This window comes from Trematomus bernacchii, unplaced genomic scaffold (assembly GCF_902827165.1).
Source record: "Trematomus bernacchii unplaced genomic scaffold, fTreBer1.1, whole genome shotgun sequence".
Classification (NCBI taxonomy): domain Eukaryota; kingdom Metazoa; phylum Chordata; class Actinopteri; order Perciformes; family Nototheniidae; genus Trematomus; species Trematomus bernacchii.
Window position 1 is genome coordinate 4,563,269 of NW_022987513.1, and position 24,093 is coordinate 4,587,361.

At 39.5% G+C, this 24,093-nt stretch overlaps 1 protein-coding gene across 1 annotated transcript; it reads right to left on the reverse strand.

The window, feature by feature from the left end:
• Positions 1-3,350: 3,350 nt before the first annotated feature.
• On the reverse strand, positions 3,351-23,878 carry LOC117499796 (transmembrane protein 164). The gene is made up of 6 exons (XM_034152430.1): positions 23,059-23,878; positions 15,035-15,084; positions 11,002-11,068; positions 8,801-8,879; positions 7,877-7,977; positions 3,351-4,749 (listed from the first exon to the last, which is right to left on the reverse strand). The coding sequence occupies exons 1-6, from the start codon at positions 23,488-23,490 to the stop codon at positions 4,543-4,545; spliced, it is 936 nt and encodes a 311-aa protein (XP_034008321.1). The 5' UTR covers positions 23,491-23,878; the 3' UTR covers positions 3,351-4,542.
• Between the last annotated feature and the right edge of the window lie 215 nt (positions 23,879-24,093).

Consider the following 24,093-nt stretch of genomic DNA (forward strand, 5'->3'; position numbering starts at 1 on the left):
CATCGTGTCATTTGATTTTTTTTCAAACACATCCACACATAGTGTTTGCTATTACAGTGTGTTTCACATTTAGATATGCGTAAAACCAATGTGTTCATTTGCTAAGGAATGCTATGGATTATGTCAGTTGCACACTGACTTTAATACTGTACATATATTGTGTTCAGTTTGCTCGATTAGATTGGGATGAAGGCTGTCCTCAGTCTATACATTTCAATCACACAGAATCACACAGAATGAAAGTAGAGGTGGACAAAACTGAGAAAGAGTACGAGGGCCAGACATACGGAATACATAGGATCTTTTATTTGTTTTGCATTTTTATGAACAAAGGGGTTTTCTGAATGTGTTGACATAATTATTGTTGTTCAATGTATTCTCGACATTTCTTCTTTATACTCAACATTTAGATTTTATTCTCGACATTTCCATTTTTTCCAGACTTTATTGTTTTATCGACATTCCTATTTACTGTAAACATTTTGACTTAAGTCTCGACATATCTTCCTCTTCCTAATTGTTCTAATACTTGACAAAGAAGGTTCAGAACAACTTGCTCCTCTCATTTGTTCTCCTCATGCCTGGCCCTAATACTCTCTGTTCCCTATCTATAATTCTGTGAGATGACCTCAGCACCCTTGTTATGATATTAGAGCATGCAGGGCACATGCTGAGGCTCGGGGCTAAATGAGACTCTGCTGACCGATAAAGATGCCATTAAAGGTACAAAAAACCCAGTCATAAAACATCACAAAGGTATGGTTTAAACTGAACAAGGGAGCTCTTAGTTACTGAAAAGTAATGTGACCGCATCAATAGAACATTATTAAGGATCGTCATGACAACTGGGGAAACTCCATCTGCTGAAGAAGATCATGGGATATGATCGAAAGCTGTTGAGGATCTACTATATTGAGCTTATACAGGCCCTTTTTATGCCCATTTCCAGGTTCGTATCTGTATCTTGTGCCTCTACTGAGACATGTGTACATGCTTTAATGTTCAAAAAGCTCTTTATTTTTCTCAAACTGTATAGGACAGAAACTCCCTCTGGAGGGAACTTTGGGATTTTAGCCTTTGCTAACATTTACATGCACACACATCTATATAACACACTACAGGAAAGGGGAAACCCCTACAAGCATAACAGGGTGTCTTTAATAAATCATCGTCATCAGACATTTTGTACAGAGCTCAAGTGTTGACACAAATAGCTTGATGTTGGGTTGGCTATGCTTATTTTCTTTTTGATTCTCCTTGCTTAAACTGCCTTTATTTCATGGAAATCAACAATAAATGTAGCAACAACCTGTTAAGGTTATTGACTTGTGGTCAAATAATTGTTGTTTACTTAGCCTTAAATACACTCAGGGTTTCCAGTCACTTCTACAATATGTAATTCTAGTACTAAGACTGCTAAAGGAAGTCAGTCAAAAAGGATTGTATCTGTGGGAGTTTAAAAAGGCTCTCAGTTCGTAATAATCAAATTGTTATTGTGTATTTACATTCACAAAAACCTATATAACACTACAGGAGAGGTAATACCCTAAAAAGCAGAATAGGGCCCCTTTAAAGTCACTTTTTTTTTTTGTCTAACTTAAACACTGTAGCGGACTTCCACCAAAGTGGTTCAGCGTCTTTAAAAGTGATGTCACAGCAGGGTGCAGAGGTTCAACAGACCACACTTCCTTGAGCTAAATCATTTTCTATCAGTGCTTTGTGGGCTGTACTGGTAACACATGCAGAGCTGCACAAAGCGCTGAGCACCGAGTCCTCGTCTGAAAATACATTGCTGCCGGTTACATGATATTCAGGGCTATAAGTGCTCAGAAATAGTTCAGTCTGCTGCTGGTGTAAAACACACACACACACACACACACACACACACACACACACCACACGAACGCGGTGCTGACCAGCACTTTGCTTCCTGTGCTGAGTCTGCCTCTGGGCCTCCATCTGCCTGAATAAATGAATCAAGTCCATTTTCAATTTCCATTCAATTCACTTTATTTCACCAGGCATTTATACTGCCTTGCCATTTGTTATAACATGTGTCAACCATATCAATCCCATTACCCTTCACTTCCCCGAAGCGGTGATTGTGTGTGTGTTGACCGAGGGGCAGGGTAGGAAACAGGAGAACAGGTAAGTGCTTCCTGCCGCCTCTCAGCTCTCCTGAGGTTTAATTATTTTGAATTTCAAGTACATTTATACCCAATATTCCCCTGTGTGTTTATGCATCCACAACAAGCTCTTGTGGTAAAGAGCAGTATACTTTAAACAAGTTTCTGCTCTTAACCCACCTTGAGGGCTCTTTGCAGCCCCCCCCCCTCCCCCCTCACTTGACTGCCTGTATTGACGCGGTGCTACATCTCACTTCAGTTGAATCGCTGCTGCACTTAAAGCTTTTGGCCCGAGAGAACAATGTGTCCAAACATACGTTACAAAAGCCAGAGTTTGTATGAGTCAGACAGCAGCCTGGCTTCAGCGTGCTGGACTGGAAAGACGTATTCATTGAGGAAGTTAGGAGATTTTTGAATAAGTAAGCTCCCTCTTGTCGAGAAGCTGGAGCCAGTTGGCGAAGTTTAAAAGCAAAACGGCTGCTGGCTTCTGGACTTGACTCTTGTCGGGGTTTGATCCACAAAACTACCCAGAATGTTTTACTGCTGCATGCCAACCCTAATAACAAAATAATTATCTCTGTGGGTTACGTTTTACTCTATTTTTCATTATTTGGTTTGATGATTTTCAAAAGAAACATGTAGTTAGACCACAACAAAATAAAAGAACAATTGCTTAAGAATAAAAAAGACAACTTGGTTATTAGTAAAAAAAAAAAAAATTAAGAAAAAAAGGTAAAGTACATTTTTCACAAGGTTTTTATGTTGTCATTTCCAAGGACCCAACTGCATGCCATTTTCCCTGAACATGCCCACATATAAAGACCTTTGTTTTGATTTTAGATTTCCGGATACAAGTTAATACTATTGGTAATTATGTTATAAATTATATATAAAAATGTATACTTAGGAAGCATTACGCTATAACCTTTGGTGAGTCCATGACTCAAACATTTGATAAGTTCCATCCATTGTAGGCCAATTATATTGAGTCATTCTGCATGCTGGGAACCAGAACACCACTATATCGGGTTTTCCAGAATAGCCCATGTCATGGTAAACGAATACAGACTGAAGGAACAGTTTTAGATTATGTGCTAATACATTTCAGGGAAAATGGGAATGATCTTAAAACTGTACAATGAAAGTGTTAATTAAGACAAGGGTTTTAAAAAAAAACGTACCTTGAACATGGTTAGAATATAAAAAGAAGCTTAATATACTCAATGAGAACTGAAATAACTTTTATTGTCAGTACATCACACACACACTCAAACTGATAGAAATACAAAAGTCTTATCCCTTCTTTACAGTGAAGTATAGTATCATATGCTACAGTAACATACACACTCATTCTCAACACTTGAAATGATATAAACCATTACTGAATGGTCAATGCTGGTTAATACTTTCTCACCAATGGCTCGTCATTTAATGACCCAAAGTGACTTCATGCGGACCCAATGATGATGCGTTTCCTGTGCACTAAACTGAGCCTGGGAGTGAATTCAGGTGCCTTGTAGATAAACTCAAAGATTGAGCAACACATTTTTTCCAAGTGTCCAATTCCAGGATAGATGCGTGTTTTGTCAAGATCTTCTCCGTCTCAGCAAACATCAACGATGCAGTGACGGTCATACCCAAACAAATATGGTTTGATATAAAAAACCGACCTCCTTGGCGAAGGTAGGAACCCCCCCCTGTGTATATCCATGTATCGTCTTTCATATTTTTTGCATGTAATACATCCTTGTGTCCCCTGATTATCACAACTGGAATGATCTGAGAGGGCTGGAGACAGTAACGCAGAAAAGAGGCTACTCATAATGTACATGTGGGAACAGAGGGACAACATGAACACATTTTCAGTCATGACAACACAGAGGTCATCATACATAACAGACATCCGACTATAAACAAGCATTCACTTTTACAACGTGTCACATACACAATCTTTTTCAGAACACACTTGAGACTTAACAAAAAAAGGCAGCTTTACCAACGTATGATATAGCAAAACTAGTAAAGAACTCAAAGTGTAACAACTGCAGATTGGTGACTTATTTCCTGTCCTGAAAACGTACAAAAAAGGCAGCTTGAGAAATATACTTTAAAAATTCTTCTTTCCAAAATTGTATTCCCGAGAAAAAAAAATAAACTCCATGATGCTTACTACCAGCCCTAAAATGCATATTATGTTTGTGCATGCAAGTATGAATGAATGAATGTAGTACAACTACCACACTAAAATAATGACACATTGATCCACTGGCCCTGAAATGCTCACTTGCTTCAGTAAAACATTGGTAAGTCCTAAAAAGATGCATTAAAAATGTTGATAAAAAAAGAAGAAGTAGTCTCCGTGACAAGAGCAGACATTAGAGAGAAAGGCTGGGTCTGTGTGAATCCTAAGGGACGTTCAGTCGACTTTCTTGCTGCGCAGTCGGAGTGTGTCCAGTAGAAACCTGCTCATGGAGCCAGTGTGCTGCGAGAGGAGGGTCAGCACCTTCCCGTGAACCAGGGTCAGCAGGGTCTGGTGGCCCGTGGCCCAGACCCGGTACCAGGGGCCGTAGAAGGGGTCGGACACAGCCGGGCACAGCATGTTGTTCAGGTTGACCTCGGTCGCCTGGGAGACAGAGACAGACATGTTCATCATATGATGCTGGTAGCAATCAAATACGTTTTATGGCTGAGTTCAATTTAGTGTCCTTTGCTTTATAACCATTTCTTTAAGTAGAAAAGACTTGGCAACTAAATATACTCAAAGTACCAAAAGTAAAAGTACTGTTTATGCAGATTTGTCTATTTCAGAATAATATATATGATATGTTTTATAATGATTGATCATTAAAGTGTTCTCAAAGCTGGTAAAGGTGCAGCTAGTTTGAATGACTTTGTATACTGCAGGGTAGCTTGTGAATTTACTCCAGGTGGAACTAAAGTCTGATTTAACACTTGATTATATTTCATATCATTAATCTAAATCTGTAAAGTAACTAAAGATATTAAACAAATGTAGTGGAGTAAAATAACACAAATCACCTCTGAATTGCAGTGGGGTAGAAGTACAAAGTAGCACGAATAGAAATACTCAAGTAAGTCCCTCAAAATGGTACTTAAGTAAATGTACATAGTTACTACACACCTCTGGTCCATACCAAACAGTTATTTGAGTAAATTATAAATGTAAAAATATGAGAATAAAATTAATATATTATATGATGATATTATAATAATTGTTATGTTTAGTGCACTTTTACAATCTACTGAAAACCACATATAAATATTTAATATTAAAAGTATATAAATAAAAGTTACACATTCATAAATAAATACATTTAAATATGTTATAGTGCACTGCCACAACCTACTGAAAGCTAAACATAAATATTTATTGTAAAACATATGCTATAGTGCATTTCCACAACTTACTGAAACCTAAATACTTTGACACATTCAGCATTTGGGTAAACTATATTCTATAAGGCAGTCATTTAGTCAAAATGGTCCAAGTATATAGAAGGGGAAGGCCGTAGTGCGCTGGATAGACAGAACACAAAACAAGGTCATTATTTGAACCCGGAATGTGGCACGATAATGGTTTTATCTGGATTTCCTTGTTTCCATAAACATCACAAACCAAAGTTGTAAATGAAAATAAATGATGATTAACTTGCTGGCCCTTTTTCTGCCCCAACCAACATTAAAACTGATCCCCCATATTTCAGCTGATGGAGAAGAAGCCTGAGAACCAGTGTCCAACCACACTTTAAAACACTTGGAGAAACTAATCTCACAAGTGCCTTCACATGAAAAAATACTTACTAAAAAGAGACATATAAGCTAAATAAAGCCTGTGGACTTTGGGTTATCATTAGGCAAGCTCAACCTCTTGCAGGAAAAGTACAAACATCGGCCAAGATTCAGATTAAATATACATTTTTGATATTTACTCAAAGTAGGTTTCTGAATTCTCAATATAAAACTCAATCGGAAAAGTTAACAGAGCAGAGGAGTCTCATGAAGACCAGAGTTTCAGGAATGAATGCCGATATGAGGTGTGCATTAAGAGAAATGAAGGATCAAAAGACCTAAAAAACAGGTCCTACACTCTGATTGGCTGAAAGGGGAAATGCACCAAGCTGCTCTCAATGCTTCATTAGGAACCAAAGGGTGATGTGAATAACCTGCAATCATTTCAGAGAGCGAGACATTTCGTTTGAAGGAATTGGAAAAATAAAGATTGGTAAAAGTGACTTTATGTGAGAGTTTGATACTCATGATACTTCCGTGTACTTTTGCACACCATGTTGCAGCCGGGCAGACACCATTTGGCCCTTTTTCATCCCCTCTATTAACCTCGGTTTCTAACTCAAGTGGATTTACACTTCTAATTGCTGTTCAACTCAACGTGACTCACTCATGCTGCTGCCTCTAATTTCTATGTACAGCCGGGTGGACAAAATAATTGCAAGTGTCAAAGAATAGGATATGTAACCAGCTGCGAAAATTCTAAAGAAAATCATGAGAATGCAGGAGCAGAGCTGACAGGCAGGCCCTTAAACAGCCACTGGTGAAGCACTTACAGCACTCTGGCATTGTATAGCCGGAACACAAATCAACATGGAATACAAAAAATGAATGACTTATCCATTAATTCAGAAAAACAAAACAAGGTGAGGCATACAAGAAAACTCAAGACCTTTTTAGTCTAGCTTTTAATTCATCTGTATTTATCCTTCCATCCATTAAATTCTCCTTACTTCATGGTATGTTGGTACACTAAGTCATTCTTTTTTTAAATACTGTCTAATCCTGCCTCTGGTGTTTCCTCACTGTACTGTGAGGAGATGTGATGTTTCTTTAGTTCCTGTTTTTTTTAATGTATTGATCGTTGTTATTATCGAGTCATTTAGGGTCCTTTAGTGCTTTGTGTGCAGAAGGAGGAAGGGTTTGTTGTATTGTGTGAAGCATATTGTGTAACATTTTACTTTTAAAGTCTGAAGTTTTTGTAATAGTTGTGTAATTGTCTTGTAATTGCTTTTCTTACTGTGATAAGTGAATTGTAATGTAGAATTAAATATGCTTATTCTAATACAGAGGACTTCATGACACTTGCTGTTATTAAAGGATCAGGCTCAGTGCAAGCTTGTTTGCACTAGATTACTATATTTATTCAATCTTCAAAATTAAAAAAGGAATTGCAATTCAAGTGTATTTTTTTTAAATCAGCATCAAACAGGCGCAAGCTAAAACAGGAGAATACATTCCAGTATGTAATGTAAGTAGTAGATAAACATTACATTGAATGAGTCAGTATCAGCCCTGAATCAAAAGCAAGAGCCTGGAGGACGTTCAAATTAGGCAGTGAAAAAAACACCCAAATCCCACACTAGCATTTAACGTGTTTTGAATCTGCACATTTATATATTATTTAAGGAGGTGCAATCATCCCATGCATAACAGGAGAAGTGTATATGTATTTAGATGTTATGTTTCTTGTTCTTTATACCGTTTCAGTTTTATTAATCATTCAATCACAGTTTTCCTTTGCTTGTTTGTTTGTTTGCTGCTGGAACAACTGTGGTTTATATGCGTTGTCGAGCTCTTGCAGCCTATCATTCGGCCAGGTAGGGTCAGTTATGTCTCTGAGGGCCCAGGTCATAAGGGCGAGGCATTGGGATCGGACCATTCACTCATGTTCTCTGCATAGGGACGTATAGTGCTGTAGCCAGCAGGGGGCTCCATCTTACCAGGCCGAGCAGCTGCAGGAAGAGGAAGTGGTAGAGGAAGAGGAGGCCGGTGGAGAGCAGAGCCCACCACATGTCCCCCAGAGGCTCCGGCTTGTACACACCTGCAGAAAAAAGAACCTCAGTTATGTAGGTTAAAGAGAGAAGGAGCGCACAGAATGTGGCAGCGCTGGCCCAGCTGACCTCCCCTGTGTTTGTGCATTTGCAACACGTCAGTCATGTCAACAGATGGAACACCCTGCAACCACGGTAACAGGATGCGGTGTCAAACTGGCTTTTCCTGTTTCCTCACTGCTGCTAGAGAACTACCAGGGGAAGACATTACATGTGCACCGATTATGTCAGTTTGAACAAGAACAAAGAACGCTTCCTTTTGTGAGGCTCCAGTGTTACGTTGCTAATGAACAATGAGGCACTTCATGCAGAGGTTGGATTACTGTGATGCGCCCTAGTTACATTTAGACATGAAAACTTTTTTTTTAAAGCTCTCAACCAAACCATAGTTAAGCACTCACAGGAATTTCCCCCTGTACCAACATGTTAGCTTGTCTTGCCTACAGGTGAGATTTCTCCCCCCACACATTTACACATGGGAGCATTGAGTGAACCGAAGGGCACTGACAGCAGTTTCTGCAGGGAATACTGTAAATGCATCTAGATGTGCAAAATGAGGTTTCCAGTTTATGTACATGCCTTCATGTTGTAACGGGCGAGAGCAAAAGGTGTTTGTTTGGAGTAAACAGATAATTACGTGATTTAGGTGAGCCGTAAAAGACACAGCGGTTGCACTGACTCAAACACCTTCAACAAAATGGAATTCATCCAAAGATAAAAAAGGTCATGGTAGCCTTGTGTGGTTGGTACATGAGAGGTATTTCACCTTGAGTGTCAATGTGAGTGGAGAGATTTTTAAAGGTCAACACTAACCTCCTTTCCTGAACAGGTATAGAGGCACCAGGTACAGCATGGAGTGCTGGATGTAGTAGATCTCCTTCTCAAACGGCAGCTGAGGAGAGAATACACCATTACACTTCTAAACGACCTACATTAAGCAGGACATTTGCTTATCCAATTTGCTTATAATGTATATAGTTTTAAAGAGGCCCTTTTTTTTGTTGCTTTTTTCCCTTTCCTTTAGTGTTATATAGGTTTGTGTGCATGTAAATAGTGTGCAAAGTCTCACATCCCAAAGAAGGGAGTTTTTTCTTTGCATTTTCCATGCTAAGAATTGTATCATCGCATCTAGTTCTAAAGGTCACCTATTATGCAAAATCAAGTTTGTCAAGTATTTTATACATAAATATGTGTCCCCTCTGTGTTAATAGATCTGGAAAGTTTCAGGAAAAGTGCCAGTTTGTATTTAAAGCAACAGACACATAATCAGCTCTTTTGGAAACAGGGGTTTATGGGATGCTACAATGCTCGATCAGTTGGGTATTTTGAGCCAAACACTGCAGAGACATGTTTTTTATATATCTGAGACCTAAATTATATTGTTGAAAAAGAGTATAATAGGGGACCTTTAAGAGGTCACACTCAGAAATATAACAATAACTATAAATATATTGTTTTAAAAACACAAGGGTCCACATCACAACTTTGTTGCCATTGTGGTCACTTTCTAAGGCTAGCCTTCTCAATTAAGATTTATTTAGTTGATTCACCTTTTTAGATTGTTTTTTTTATGCTATTCCATGAAACTTAGGATCACGTCTTTGGTAAACACCATACTTAAGTAACCATCAATCAACTCATTGAAGAGTGATTTGATGTATGATAGAAACACTGTCAGCCACACAGGAGGGTGGATTAATACAATTGTCTTTTAACATATTTTCTATTAGCAATAAAGTGTATTTTATTTATTTTTCACACCCTTATGCATATTCCCTGCACAACATGCGGCAGTAACTGCTCATAACCATCCACTGTACGGCTCAGACACAGCTGGAGAGTGCAGCGTGTATTTAAAGTTATCATTATAGTTATCATTCTTGGTGTGGACGGACATTAAATCAGTGTGGGACTTCCTGCACTCTGTCTGCGCCGCGCTCTAATGCACTGACCTCAGAGCAGCATTAATAACCGGCGCTGGCTGCAGTTTGAACTGTGCTCTGCTGGCTCTGCATGAGAGCAGCGCTTCAGTCGGGGTTTGTTGAGTCATTTCTATCCATTATTCTACAGCTAGCGAGTGGAGTTATTAGGGAGCGTGGCATCAGAGAGCTAAAGCTAACCTAAGATCAGGGCCTCAGACTCAGGGTTGAATGAAAATGAAAACCACTTTAGCAATAAATATACCTTTTTGGTTTAGAAAGAAACCATCTGCACGACTAGGGATACTTATGATACCACTACTTTTTACATTTTTAATACAAATGTATAACTCAAGTAGATGTATGAGAGTATCTTTTGTCAATTCTGTTGAAACTGTACAAATCATGGACATTCCTCACATTCATTTTTAGATCTGTGGTGAAGACTATTTTCGCAAGATGACCTATTACATTATGTACTATTGACGCTATTGGGCAATACACTAGTTCTGTACAGACATACTTCCTTGTTCAAAAAAGGTTCTTTATCTAACAGGAAATAGAGTTATGACAGGAAGCCTTTGCTTTTCTTTGGTCCGAGCTGTTCTGTAGTATGAACATTTGATCTTCACAGGGATCATGTTGGACAAAGCTCAAACTGGCAAAACTTGATTAAATGTAAGCAAATATACTTTAGAGTGCATTATCTTCTGCATCTGGGGCTCGTCTGCAGCTGTCAGTGAGAGCCTTTCAAGCAGCCAGTGATTTCCTTTAGTAAAAATAGATTCCCATCATCAATTAAGCTTTGCCCTTGAGACCATATTTTCTTTTCCAAATGTTTGAATTTAGTTCTTTAGATTATTTTCTTTGGAGATGCTAAATGTACTGTAACAATCATAAAACTGTCAAATGTTTGAAAAAGAGAAGATAAGTAGTCATCTTAAACATGTCAAAGCTAAGGGATTTAACTTGTTCCCCTGCTGAGCTGTCATAAAAAAATAAGTATCTGGATTATGAAGACACCTCCACTTCAGAGACAGAAAAATGGAGCATCAAAGAGTTTTTAACGGAGATTTTCCAGTCCTAGTTGCTTACCAGTCTAGTGTTGACTACAGGGAACATTAATGCCAGTAGTGCACCATTCAGCATGTGGACATGCAGCCTGTAAACACACAAGGAAAAAATGAGTAAGCTAATAATAATATTAAAATTCACAAACATCTCACATCCTCCATCACACCTGCCAGGAACATCTTAACACCAAATTTCCACATTGCACGCACCATTGCATTATCGACATATGAGTTTGAGTTAGTGCTGATATAAGCACAGAGGGCCAGGTGGAGGACGGTGTGATTATGTTCCGAGCTGCTGTAAGCCAATCAGAGCGCTCCCTGATGCTGTTAGCAGCAGCTGTCTCTCCTCCTTTGGCGGGGTGCGTTCCTAGTGGAAGTGTTGAATGTGACAGGTCAGGTCACAGAAGGCACAGGCTATTAGAAGCTTTTTCTCCAAGCGTACGTTTAAGATTCCTGACGTTTTTAACAACCATAGAGTAAGTTTCTGTCATTTATCTGGTTACTCTGGCTATTCATTCATTATGTGCCTGAAACAGAGGATTATATTCATAAGTTTTGTCTACAAAATGTCAGAATAAAGTGACAAAATGTCCATGAAAGTTATTTAAAGTCGAAGGAGATGTCTTTAAATGTGTTATGTTATTCCAAAATATTCACTTTCAAATGCTTCAAAACCAAGAAAAGCAGAATATACTTTACTTGAGAGGCTGAAATCAGCATTTCTGCAGGAAAAATTACTCAATGATCAGGCCTTTCAATGTAGTTGCTGGTTATGTCTCTATTGATGGCCAGATCATTGATTCGAGTACAGCTCCAGCATAAATGTAGATATAGCCAAGTCTTTAGTTGGGGCACATTCTTCAGTTGCTTCCATCTCACTCGCTATTCACCACACACACAGCTGATCCTGCAGACAGAGTGTAGGTGGTTTTGGTGTGGGGATTGTGTGTGATGCTTGTTCAGTTAACTTCTACACATTTCTTTTTCACCAAAAGTTATTGTTAGAGCTGCCGTATCCAAAAGCCCAGGAGCTTATGTGTCAAAGTGCGTGCCCACGTCTAACTCATGTGTTTGCTCTTTTGTCAAATGAGCCAAAATGACTGTTGTGACAGCCAAGGTCAGTGTGAGAACTGTGGAACTGTGGGAGTGTCAGTTAGACTGAGTCCAGCTGTCACTCCGGACCTTAGAGGTAAAAACGGGGGCGTGTGGTGCAGTGGGTTGTGCGTTGGTGTTCGGATCAGGGGGTCACAGGTTCAAACCCCACTGCAGTCAGTATGTCGTCGTGTCCCTGGGCAAGACACTGCATCCCAAATTGCTCCTGTGGGGATTTCCCACAGTATTGAGTATGTAAGTCGCTTTGGATAAAAGCGTCTAACAAGTGACGTGTAATGTAATGTAAAAACGGTCTACCTTATTCAAATACACCACCACTGAGGCTGCAGCCACATTACAGTTCTCTATCAGATAGACGGTTCGGCCACACAAGGCCGACATGGAAACGCAGAAAACGATAACGAGTCCCAAGGTGGGTAGATCTGCGGACGAAACGCTCTGGGGGGCCAAACGGCTCCGTGATTACGCCCTATAACGATCATTTCCTGCTAACGATGACGCAATAGCCCCAGTGTTTCGAGCCAGGTCCCGGTATCTCGCAGGACAGTGCACCCAGCAGGAGCTTCCAGCTAGATTTGATCGATTTGGACATAAACGCGAGTGAAGTCTAATCGGACAGGAGAGGAGACACGCAGCTCTGCATGATAACCTGCAGCTCCGCCCGCTGTGATGGAGCGATGAGCTGAACAAAACACACACTGCAAGTTAGATCATCACCCTTAGCTATTTTAATTACCTCTCAAACTACCTAAACTAGTTATAAATATGTTTATTTTTACTGTCGGGTCACTCATTACTGGAACAGCCAGCTGCATGAGACCACGGATACTGACGGGCTGTCAGGAGAGGGGGAGGAAAAGAGAGGCTCCGTCCTCCGTGTATTGTTCTTATATTATTATATAGAGTCGTTATTCATTTGTTTTAAAGCTCAGTAAATAACAAAGAAGACCTTTGACCGGCACTTTTCTAATTTTGTCCGGGAGATTTAAACTTTAACGGACATGTTGACCGGCGAAACCCCACCTCTGCTGCTAAATCCAGCGCGGAGAATAAACAGAAGGGGAACCATGGCAACCATGCATGCGGGAGAAGTCTTAGTCGCTGCTTTTGGTGTATTTTGTGGCAGAAGTACAGCGCCACTTACAGGCCCGGCATATGTACTACAGCGTCTCCAGCGGTTCGAGCTGTCTCGTGTGGACGGACATGTTTCTGGTGCCTATTGGACGGAATACTTTTTTGATAACGATTTCGGTGCGTTTCCGTTATCGTCCTCGTGTGGCTGCAGCCTTAAACCTTAAAAGTGTTTGGTTTTTATTTAAGATTATAGAAAGGAGCTTTAGTATGTCAAGTGTATTGATGATTTGGGAAATAGGCATTTACCTTGATATATCAATCACTACACTATGATTAGACCTTTTACAGGCACAAAAACCTATATAACACACCACAAGAAAGGGAAAAGCTAAATAGGGCCTCTTATAACGGGGACTTGTTTTTGAAAGAGTCACAAAAAAAATAAAAAAGTTGTCCCTCAGACAACAGTCTGACAGTGAGTTTTTTTTAGTTACAGCGGATCAGTTTTATATATTGCAGAGATACACAAGAGCAGCAGTTAGATTTAGTACTAAGGCTGCTATGAAACGACTCCTTTCACTGTGCCCTGCTGTTTTGTTCATGGCCTGAGAGAATAAGGCTGATTAGTCACCCGCTTCTCTATTGAAATGAGAGTTTGTGCGGTTGCATTTTAAACAGATACACCGGTTACTTTCACTCCCTGTTGTATGTCTAACAAAGCCGCTGCTCAAGGAGTTTTCTCTGTAGTTTCTAAACCGCACTTGCTGTTGCTATGGTTACCACGCCGAAATCAACCAGTGCTGAAATCTTTATGAGTCAACAGGATTACAATTTAAAGCATTTGTTTTTCAAAAAAGTTCCTATGTTTTTATTAAAGCCATCATCTGCGGGATTTTTTTCCACATGCCACGTTTACACAAATGTCAAAGAAATCATAACATTATTTCTCAAGGGAAATACACTTAATATATCTGGCAATCAGGGTTTTTCTAGAAAAATATAGTATGAGGACAATACTGTGGCGCTGATCTTGTATACAAGATATATACATTCTCACGAGACCATAGTGCCCGTATAGAAGACGGCTCCGTAAAAACAAAGTTGTTTATGCCGTCTGACAGTCTATTTGACACGATTTACAGTTTTTGACGAACAGAAATATTGTTTTCTGTCATCACTTTAAAATGTTACGAGGAATATCTGCATTTTGGTATGAGGGCGCACCTAAAGTAAGAGGGCACAGCTCCCCTGTCACCCGGTTGAGACAAAATCCTGAGTATTATATAACATAGTCTATTATGAGAAAGAACATCTTGGCCTGAAGGATCAATGTCATTTTCTGAAGTGACGTACTTAAACAATTTTGTTTTCCAAATATGAAAGAAGATTCACAGACTCACTATTTAATTAGCTACTTTATAGTCATTTCAGGTAGCTTCTGTTGCCTTGATGAAACCTCTCACTGCAGCTGCATCGGACTCCCATAGGGCTGAGGAAACAGAAAGTGACCCTGCTCGTATTTATTTCAGAGTAAATCCAACTTCCCACTGGCAAAAACACTATCATTCTCCGGAATAATTAACTGTCCAGACAGGAGCAGTTGGTGAGGCGTGACGACTTTAAACCCCAACAAATCTATTACAATAAAACTCTACAAGTAATTACGATCAATGTGGCAATTGCTTTTCATATGACAATAAAAATAATTTGGGTCTGTCTGCCCAATCATTTTATATTACATTCTCTGCAGGTACGTCTTACGGTTTGTTGGCATAGAGTCGTGACCCTTTAATGATATATACACAATACATTCTTTAATTTTACTGAATGTAACACCAAAAGGAGCCAGGGGGGGAAATACTCACCTAAATACAACCATTGCTGTTGTACATGGCGGGCAGGCCAGCAGGAAGATCTGTTGAAGAAAGAACAGAGAGATGACAAAGTGCATTATCACACATCTTTAGTGCCTCTAAAGCAATATGAAGAAAATCAACAAATTGCTTTAACGCATTTTTATTATAATAAGATCGGAGGCCACTGTTAAGTGCTTCTCGCTTCAAATGAGAAAACAAAATGCCGAGTTCAGATGGGACCCAGGAGGTTGGTCTAACAATTACTGTAGATTTGAAAGCATTAGAATGGCTGACAAGTGCTGGCATAAATGTATTTTATTGCCTGATTTCAAACAGGCCTGTCGATAGAAACAATCCACAACTCATTGCACATGGAACAGGGAGAAGGAGAATAATCAATTTCTGTTGCAGGAAGGCCATGAGCGGGAATAAATCCTGGACTTTTTCATTGACCGACGTGCTTTGGTCAGGCTTTCTTAAGTTTATGATAATGACTGTTATAAATTAAAACCTTGAACGTATGAGTCCAGGTTAAGTTTATAGCAGAATCAAGTGACCTACCAAAAACACTAACAAAAGCTCCATGTTTAGGCAGCAGATATTTGATTTAAAGAGGTTTTTCCCTTTCCTGTTGCGTTTTTAAGAATTGTGTGCATGTAAATGGTTTGCAAAGCCAAAAATCGCCCCCCCCCCCACCTGCCTGAAACGCCTCCATTGGACTATGTTGACTTCTGTATTATAATGACATCACCATGCAACACTTGCACTTCTATTGGCTAGCGCTCTTACAAATTCTACATGACAGGCTAAGGGGCGGGACATCTCTAAGTGATTGACCAATCACAACAGAGCCAGCCTGTTGACCAATCAGAGATCAGAGCAGACTGGGTTCTGGTTTCAGACAGAGGGTGAAAAGAGGTGCTGCAGCACAGGCAGTATGAGAACAAATAAATATTTGAACATTAAAAGCATGGAAACATCACAGTAAAGGCACACAATACAAAAATGAACCTGAAAATAAGCATAATAGGGCCCCTTTAACATTCAATGAGAACTAAAGGGAAAGCTAGTTTATAAATGGTTTCTAAATCATTCCTTTCAAATACAACTGCACATGTTGGCTTTCTAATTGAATGACATTATATGATACTTTGTAATTTATCATCCCAGTTCTGCATCTATGCTCAGCGACTGTTCTGTTTAAGGATAGTGCAAACATGGATTGGTTCAAAACACCATCTGACACAAGAAAGGGTTGGTTTGCCGGGAGGCTAGAGGCTGCAAACAGAATTACAAGAAAGCAATTTACTTCTGTACAAGTTTCCACTGGCCAGGGGATATGTCTTAGTGATGGATCTGCAGCACACCCATCAAGTCTTATTAACCTGCACAGTGAACAGAGGGAAGTTTGTTCTGCAGACACCATCGGAACAAACAAAAGCTTTTTAGTGCAGGGTGGGAACAAAAAAAACAACAGTTCCTGTTCCTGTTCCTGTGAATATCTTCATTTTTCTTTTTATCTTGTACAAATTTAAATTCAGATGAATATATTTTTTCTTTTAATGTTTTTTCTAGGGGAATAAAACAATGCATGCAAATTGCTTCTTTATTTATTAATACAATTGTTTGATGAAGAATACATGTGTGCATTCTTAGGCCTTGCAAATCCCTGTGAAGTATTATTAAAGTAAGCCACTATTGTTTTACACACCTCATCTCATATGGAACCGCCATGTGTTTAATAATGAATGAATAAAACAACTTATAGAAAAATGAGGCAACAATTGCTGAAATAAATACAAAAAAATATTTCATCATCCTTATAGTGTTGAAACCGTAGACTGTATGGTTGAAACCTGCCTTTTGAGACCGTGACAAAATGGCCGAAAACGCTCTGTTTTAAATGATGTACATAACATCAAAAGGTTTAAGATGTGAAGTCAGTTGGGGGTCAGAATGGTGTGTGACTTTTGTAAAGTGCAGAAAATAAATAAAAGATAACAGGAGGGGAACTAATGTTGCCAAATAACCAGGGGGTGCCTGCAGAAAGAGAGAGGGAGTTATTAAAGCTATTGAGTTTTATAAGCTGGGAACAGTATGCTCAGAAGTTAAGAAGAGACACTGATGATGGACCTGTCAATCAAGCAGTGCAGTGACTTGTAGGAGCACTGCAGAACTGGAAACAGCGGAGGTCCCCAGTCGAGCTTTATTAAATTAACTTTTTATTTCAGCGTTAAAATACCCATATAAAAGTCTGTATTTAATACACAATGGCTCTTTTCTGGTGACATTTCTTTAATTGAATTTGTTTGCTATTCCAGAATGGCACTAAGAAGATGGTGGTGTTGTCACAGCCAATCACAATCTCCCTGGCTGCATCTCTTAACTTCAATCCTTGCGTCCCTCACTTGCGTCTTTTCCTTGCATCTTAGTCCCTCCCACCAGGGAAGCATGGAGAGACGCAAGGAAACCACGAGAAGGGAGAAGAAGCAGGGAAATTAGTTTTAAGAGCAATGGGACGTCCTTTCCTCGGAGCGTCAAGTGAAGCGACGTCCGTTTGTGATGACGCTGCACAGCTGATCGTCTGACAGCAGCTCTGTCCCCGTTTTTTTCACAAACACCCCCGCCTCTGTTAGTACACATTTACTGACATAAACATTTGTATCATCTGTTGTAGACCCAAATAAATAAAATAAAATAAGAACTCATTCTCAAAAAAGATAAACGCCATTCTTAAAATGTATAAACGAAAGTCGATAGTTACTTGGTATCAAACAAGTGTATATAAAACAAAGATATTGAGTGCAAAGGAGTTACCACTGTATCAATGGTCAGCCAAACACTGTTCACAATCTTCTGCAGCTCCAATAAACCATTCAGGCCAAATTATTTCCACATGCATGATCACATTTATGACAGTCCGAGCAGCCTTGGCAGTGCTGTTGCAGAGTTAAAGACTCTGAAATTACTTCAGATGTTTGTTTCTCCCCATTAATTTTACAACCAAAATATTGTTTTATCTGGAGGTGCAGCATGCCTAAGACATTATACTTAATGGACTTCAAAATAAGATGCATCACAAATCCCAGCCTCCAAAAGCTTTTGGTAGACGAATAAAAGACCGACAATGAAAATGCTACTTGGTTTGATATGGTGGATTATGTAGACCTTGAGATGTATAGAGCAAATATAACTACATTTTTGTTGTAGAAAAACAGTTCCACAGTAATCTTTAAGTAAAAGCATACAACACGAGTGTGACTGTATAATGAATTTTCTAAAAGCTATGAAGGAAAACCACTGAAATAAATAAAGATCCATTGCGTACAGATTGACAGAACTCCTTACGGATAAGCAGTACTTCCTTTTTACAAGTGTAGTCATTAAGTGATACAGTATAGTGCTTTGAGAGTGATCTGAATGACTGAGTAAACAATCTCCAAGGTTATAGCTACAGCTGATAAATGAGGGCACGTTAAAGATAATGCTGATACTATACTCCGTTATATTGATGGTGCACGTTTGCTGCGCACAGCTTGTTAACGGCACGGCACTTCAAGTTATAGGCAAGCTTTCAACCCATAAAGCAAAGACAAAACACCAAGTCTATATGGTCATTGCTGCAGTGTGCAGTATTTAAACCTTGTATTAAACCCATTCAAAGCTGCAGCAGAAAGGCCAACTGCCTGTTTTAGAGGAGGGTTAACATATTGTTACCTGGAGTCTACAGAGTGTCTCTCATGATTGTATTGGATCAGTGGAGTCGTGGCAATATGTGCAAGGTAACAAAGTTCACGTGATAAGAGTGTCTGTATCCTGTGTTAGAAAGGATCCTCCCAGATGACTGTAGAATCCTGTAGGAGGCAGTGAGTCATTTAAACACCAGACTGTGACATTTCTTTAACCCATTCTATCATCCCTATACTGTATGTTGGACAGCACTTTCCAGCAATGACAAATGACGGTTGCTATTGGCCAACCAATTATTGGCCTTTAAAAAAAAGAAATAGGAACAGCAAAACAAATCAAGTTTTCACATTTGTTGCATCATTGATATTGTTATATTGCCGATACAGTGAGAAGTGAAACAAGAAGACGTGGATGAGCTTTGACTTGCGTCAGCACAGACAACTGTTGTAAAGATAGATGCCAATTAAGTTGTTTTGCTTTGAGGTGAAAGTTGAACTAACTTGTCTACATAGTAAATTAATTATAGAATGGGTTCAACTGACAAAACAGATTAACATGAAGTGTTGTCTTTTACTACCTTCCGGTTTATTGTACTTTAAAAAGGTCGTATTAGTATCCTCTGTAAGCATTGAATGGGCCTTATTTCCAACAAAATAGTTTGTCCCCCACAAACAAACATATGCAACATTTCAATATTGGGATATTAGACTAGATATCATCCTAGATTTCTGATATTGTATTAAAAGTGTTTTTCCTGCTTTGAAAGCCTGCATTACAGTAAAGAGATATAGGTTTCAGAGCTTACCATACTGATCTAGATTTTTTGTTTATTAGGGTACATCTGAAATCTGCAGAGTCATTCTAAATATCTTGATATTATGCAAGAAAACAATATCAAGAAACACTGTGCCCCTGTCATAGTGAACTGACTCACATGAACATGGATGACAGTAAAATTGAGCAGTCAGTAATCATTTCCGACGTCTGTCAGTTTGGCGGTGGGCCTGCTCTTGTTCCATGTGGATGAAACAGACATCATGGTTGTCGGATGTGAGGCTTGAACTCATCACTCAGCGGACAGTGAACTCTTCACCTCTCGCCCACCTTGTGCCAAGTGATGCTCTATCTCCTGGTGTTTTTTATGTTTGTGTGATCTCATGTGGTACTGGACACAGCCACTCTATGCATGACAAATACATTTTTTTCACCGACTAGTAGTTTCATGACAACTAGATTTAGATGGAGCAGTGGTTTTGCTTGAAAGGTGTCTTTTCTACAAGTCAATCGACGCAGTAAGCATTAGTGTTCTGTGAATATTTAGTAATAATATTGAAACTATTCAGAAAAAAGCCAATGCTAATGAAGCAATCTAGCAGACAGGCTGCTTTAATGACACTGCAGCATAGCAACACAGTCAAGTGGCTATGTTATCAACACACAAGTGAAGTAGATGCCAGTGCTGATTACTCAAGGACTGAAAACTTTAGCAACAGCAACACTTGACTTTGAACACTTTGCCAGGCAGGCATCATGGGAACTTTACAAGTGGAAACCTTTTCCAGCCTGTAAAATGTGCTCATGATTCTGTACTATAATCTTCTCTAACTTCCTGGTGCACTGTTGTTATGCATGGTTGCTGGGTTAACAAGCTAAAAAAGGGAAGAAAGGAAAAAGAGACAATACGTATGACAGAGCTTCATCTTGATTTGGTTAGTCTGAAAGCAATTACAAAAAGTTGCCACACCCATTTACTGTAAATCCACCAAATGTTATGGGGAACTGGTGGGTTTTATCAGATTATAAAATGAGTCAATACAAGCACACTAAATATAGTCGCACAAAGTATCATCCTGGGAACATTCACCGTTACTAAGCTGTTGAATCTTTGACAAACATTAACTCTCCTTCCAGCCCTCTGGTTGAGAAAACATCTGCAGGACAGCTGCAACATTATGCCCACAAACAATAACAAAGCCAGAATGGAGAGCACACTCCCTGTTGCACCTCTGTTTCTGATTATACAGTCAATCTCCAGGCAGCTCCCGGCCCTATTCCCCTGAACAGATAAACTCCTGGAGGCAATCCCTGCAGAGCCGTCTCCTTTGATCAAAAACACTCTGCCTTACAGTTATCCTGTCTCAAAAGTAAAATGGAAATGTTGCAAGAAAACTGTACCTTTCACCTCTTCCTTTTTCAAAACATTGCTTCTTTTCTGCACATTTCCCCTTACGATCACACTCAACCGATGGTAGAACAATAACTTCTAAGTACTTACACATACAATAAAAAGGTACATGTAATTTACTATCCCACTCTATGCAATGTTAAAATTCTTACATCTCAGATGGAAATAATAATAACAATACTGCACTTCATTTATATGACAGCTTTAGTTACTTGACATATTAGCGTGTTCAATGAAAACCATGTATTTGAATATTTGTGATAAACTGGAAAATCAAGTTTTCCTTTACGTGTTGAAAATGTTTCCTACTTCCTAAGTTCAGGATCAGTTGCATCCACACAAAGCTGAAAAACAGGGCAGTTTTTCCAGTTTTTCACTTTACGGAGATATGCTTTTTCTCGCAGGACATTGATGCTACAGATTGTAGATAAACTACCCAAAAGCAAATAAAAGGAGTTCAAATTAGCACAACGGTAATTATCTACTAAAGTAAATTGTAGTATACACAATTACCCAGCAGTCTAATTGACCCAGAAAGATGAAATGTAAAAGTGTCAATGAACATTTTATTGTATACTGGAGTAATCCCAGTGTGGTGCTTTAAAAAGGATCTAAATATGTAACACCCCCCTGCACCAAACTGTCATAAAGCATGAGGAATGCCTGCTGTGGATTATTTTAACCTTGGTACCCATTCATGAAGGGAAATATCACCCCCATCAGTCACTTCATCACAGAAAGTTATTCATTCCTCTCCACCATCTATCAAACACTACTGTCCTGTAATCTGAAATAATCAGGGGACATCACTTTAACTTGTTCTCCATAACTCATGTGTATGACAAATACATTATAACACAGTTGGCAGTGATCCGTTGCCATGACCCCGTGGTGTGCAATCATGTACCGTGAAGGTCAGGAGCAGAAGGAGAAACATGCAGGTGCTGCATACACTCATGGGGGAAGTGGAGACAGAGAACCTTTGTGCTGTTTTCGACCTCTGGTTCAAACTCAACCAAATGCAAAACAACAACATCAATCCAACTTGACTCGCTTCCTGTGCACTTTTACATTCAGCTCAGACTACAGTGCTCCTCAGTAGTAGCCTCAGAGCATCACCTCTTACAGTCATAAACAATTATTCCTGTTCAAATCGGATGACGCCCAGCTCTGGTTGCATACCCTAAGGGCTGAACTTGACGGAACAAGTATTTTTACGAGGCAGCGATTTCAGTTTGGACTACTTCCGCTTACCAACTGTGATTATTGTGAATTTGCAACCCATGTTTGCGCTGTGAAAGTGTACATAAGAAGGCCAGATAAGAACAGGAGTATGTCTGCAGTTTAACTTTTTTAGTTCAACAGTTTTGGTTTTTGTAGAGCTAAAAAGCATGTTGATATGCATATAAAAAGGAAGCAAAAAGTACTTGATTGTAAATATACCAACCACAGTGTTTCACCATGTAGATGTGGGGATAGGCGTAGCTGATGAAAATGGGGGCAACATTATCTAACATATAACCAGTGCTGGATACCTGCCAAGTTCACTGAAACACTGTACTTATGTATTATGTTCAGGTACTTGTATTTTACTTAGACATTTCCATTTCCTGCTAAATATTTAAAAAATAAAAAAAATCTTTTTTTCATGTCCTGCTTCTTTTTGCTTTCCCCTCACTACAGTAAAGAGGGATGAGTTTAAACTTTTTACTTTCTTAACTTTTTTGAAAACTAGCTTCTTGAAAAAAATCAGGATCAGATCCATTATACAAGATATAACAATGAAACTAACTTATCATTAATTATTATGGGTTAAGAAAAACGTTAATTGAAAAAAGTATTCCTTTACCAGTTGCAACATAAACCTGATGAACACATTAATGCATCAAACTTTTAAATATAATATATTAATTTTGTGAAATGGGACATCTACTTGGGACTTATACTCATACTTTTGTACTTTAAATAAGTTCATTTTTTGAAAGCAGAACTTTTACATGTGAAAAAGTTATTCTAAACTGGTTTGACCACTTTTACTCAAGCGAAAGAACTGTGAACTTTTTCACCTCTGCAAGTTTGGAAGAGAGGATGATGAATACAAATAGGTGTTCATATCAAATTAAGGGTTGTTGCTTTGGAGTGCACACAGTATCCTTACCTGAACCATGGTCATGACATGGCAGGGGTTCAGCAGGTAGATCACAGTCTTGGTCGCGAATTTGAACCCAACCTCCACTCCAAAAGTCATGCAAAGGGCCACCAGCAACAAGTTCTTGACCAGACTGTCCTCCTTCGCGCAGTCTTTTCCCACCACTCGGTGCTCTTTGGACAGGTTTATTTTCTTTAGCGCCACGCACACCTCTATTAAAGAGATGAGGACGATGACCAGACTTTCACTGATGCGCTGCTGGGGCGCGAGGAAGGCGGCACAGTCCGGGCCCCCGTTGCCCTCAAACTTCGGGTCCACCCCGCCATAGAGCCAGTCCAACAGGCTGTATATGTTATATCTGGACATATTCCTCTTCTCGTAGTGAAAAAGATACGAACAAGATGGAATAAAAGACGTCACACTGACTTCTTGGCGAAACATGAACTGCAAAATGTCCCTTTCGTGTCTTGTCTCGTGGTTGAGGGGTAGACATGTATCCACCGCCTCGGTGTGTGTTAGAGCTAGCTCAAACACCCGACTACCTCATCCACACACAGATGAGGAACTTCGGCTAGCAGCAGGAGGAGGAGGCGGCTTTGGTAACACCCGTCCCTGCTGCTGGTACCGGGTAGTGGCAATTATTCCACGTCCCTCACACAATTGCTAGCTGACCCGGGCAAGTAATTTGACTTGGGCATGGTATGCAACAAGCTAGCATGCCGGCTACGTGCTGTTAGTCATATCAAGCTATACGGTAGTTTGCAGGAGGTTGAGTTAGCAACAGCACTGACACCGGATAGCTTAGCTTTAGCAACCAATCTTACCCTGCTGAAATGAAGCATGGGTTTTATGTATGCCCAGAGTTAAGCCTCTCAGGCTGCGGACCACACATCTCATTAGTTCACAGCCAAGGTACTGAATTCAGCAGTGCTCCTTTAGTGTGAAATGAATAGTAGCAGTAACCGGGGCAAATGTATAAGTAAATGAACTAGAGGTCAGTTTTGCGACCTAGCTGATTGGTGTTAATCATAATTGTAATATTAC

Coding starts and splice junctions, on each gene's coding strand:
- LOC117499796 (XM_034152430.1), bottom strand. CDS start 23,490: ATGTTTCGCCAAGAAGTCAGTGTGACGTCTTTTATTCCATCTTGTTCG. Junction 7,978..8,800: donor ATACCTGTTCAGGAAAGGAG/GTTAGTGTTGAC, acceptor TTTTTTCTGCAG/GTGTGTACAAGCCGGAGCCT. Junction 4,750..7,876: donor TCCTGCAGCTGCTCGGCCTG/GTAAGATGGAGC, acceptor TCTGTCTCCCAG/GCGACCGAGGTCAACCTGAA.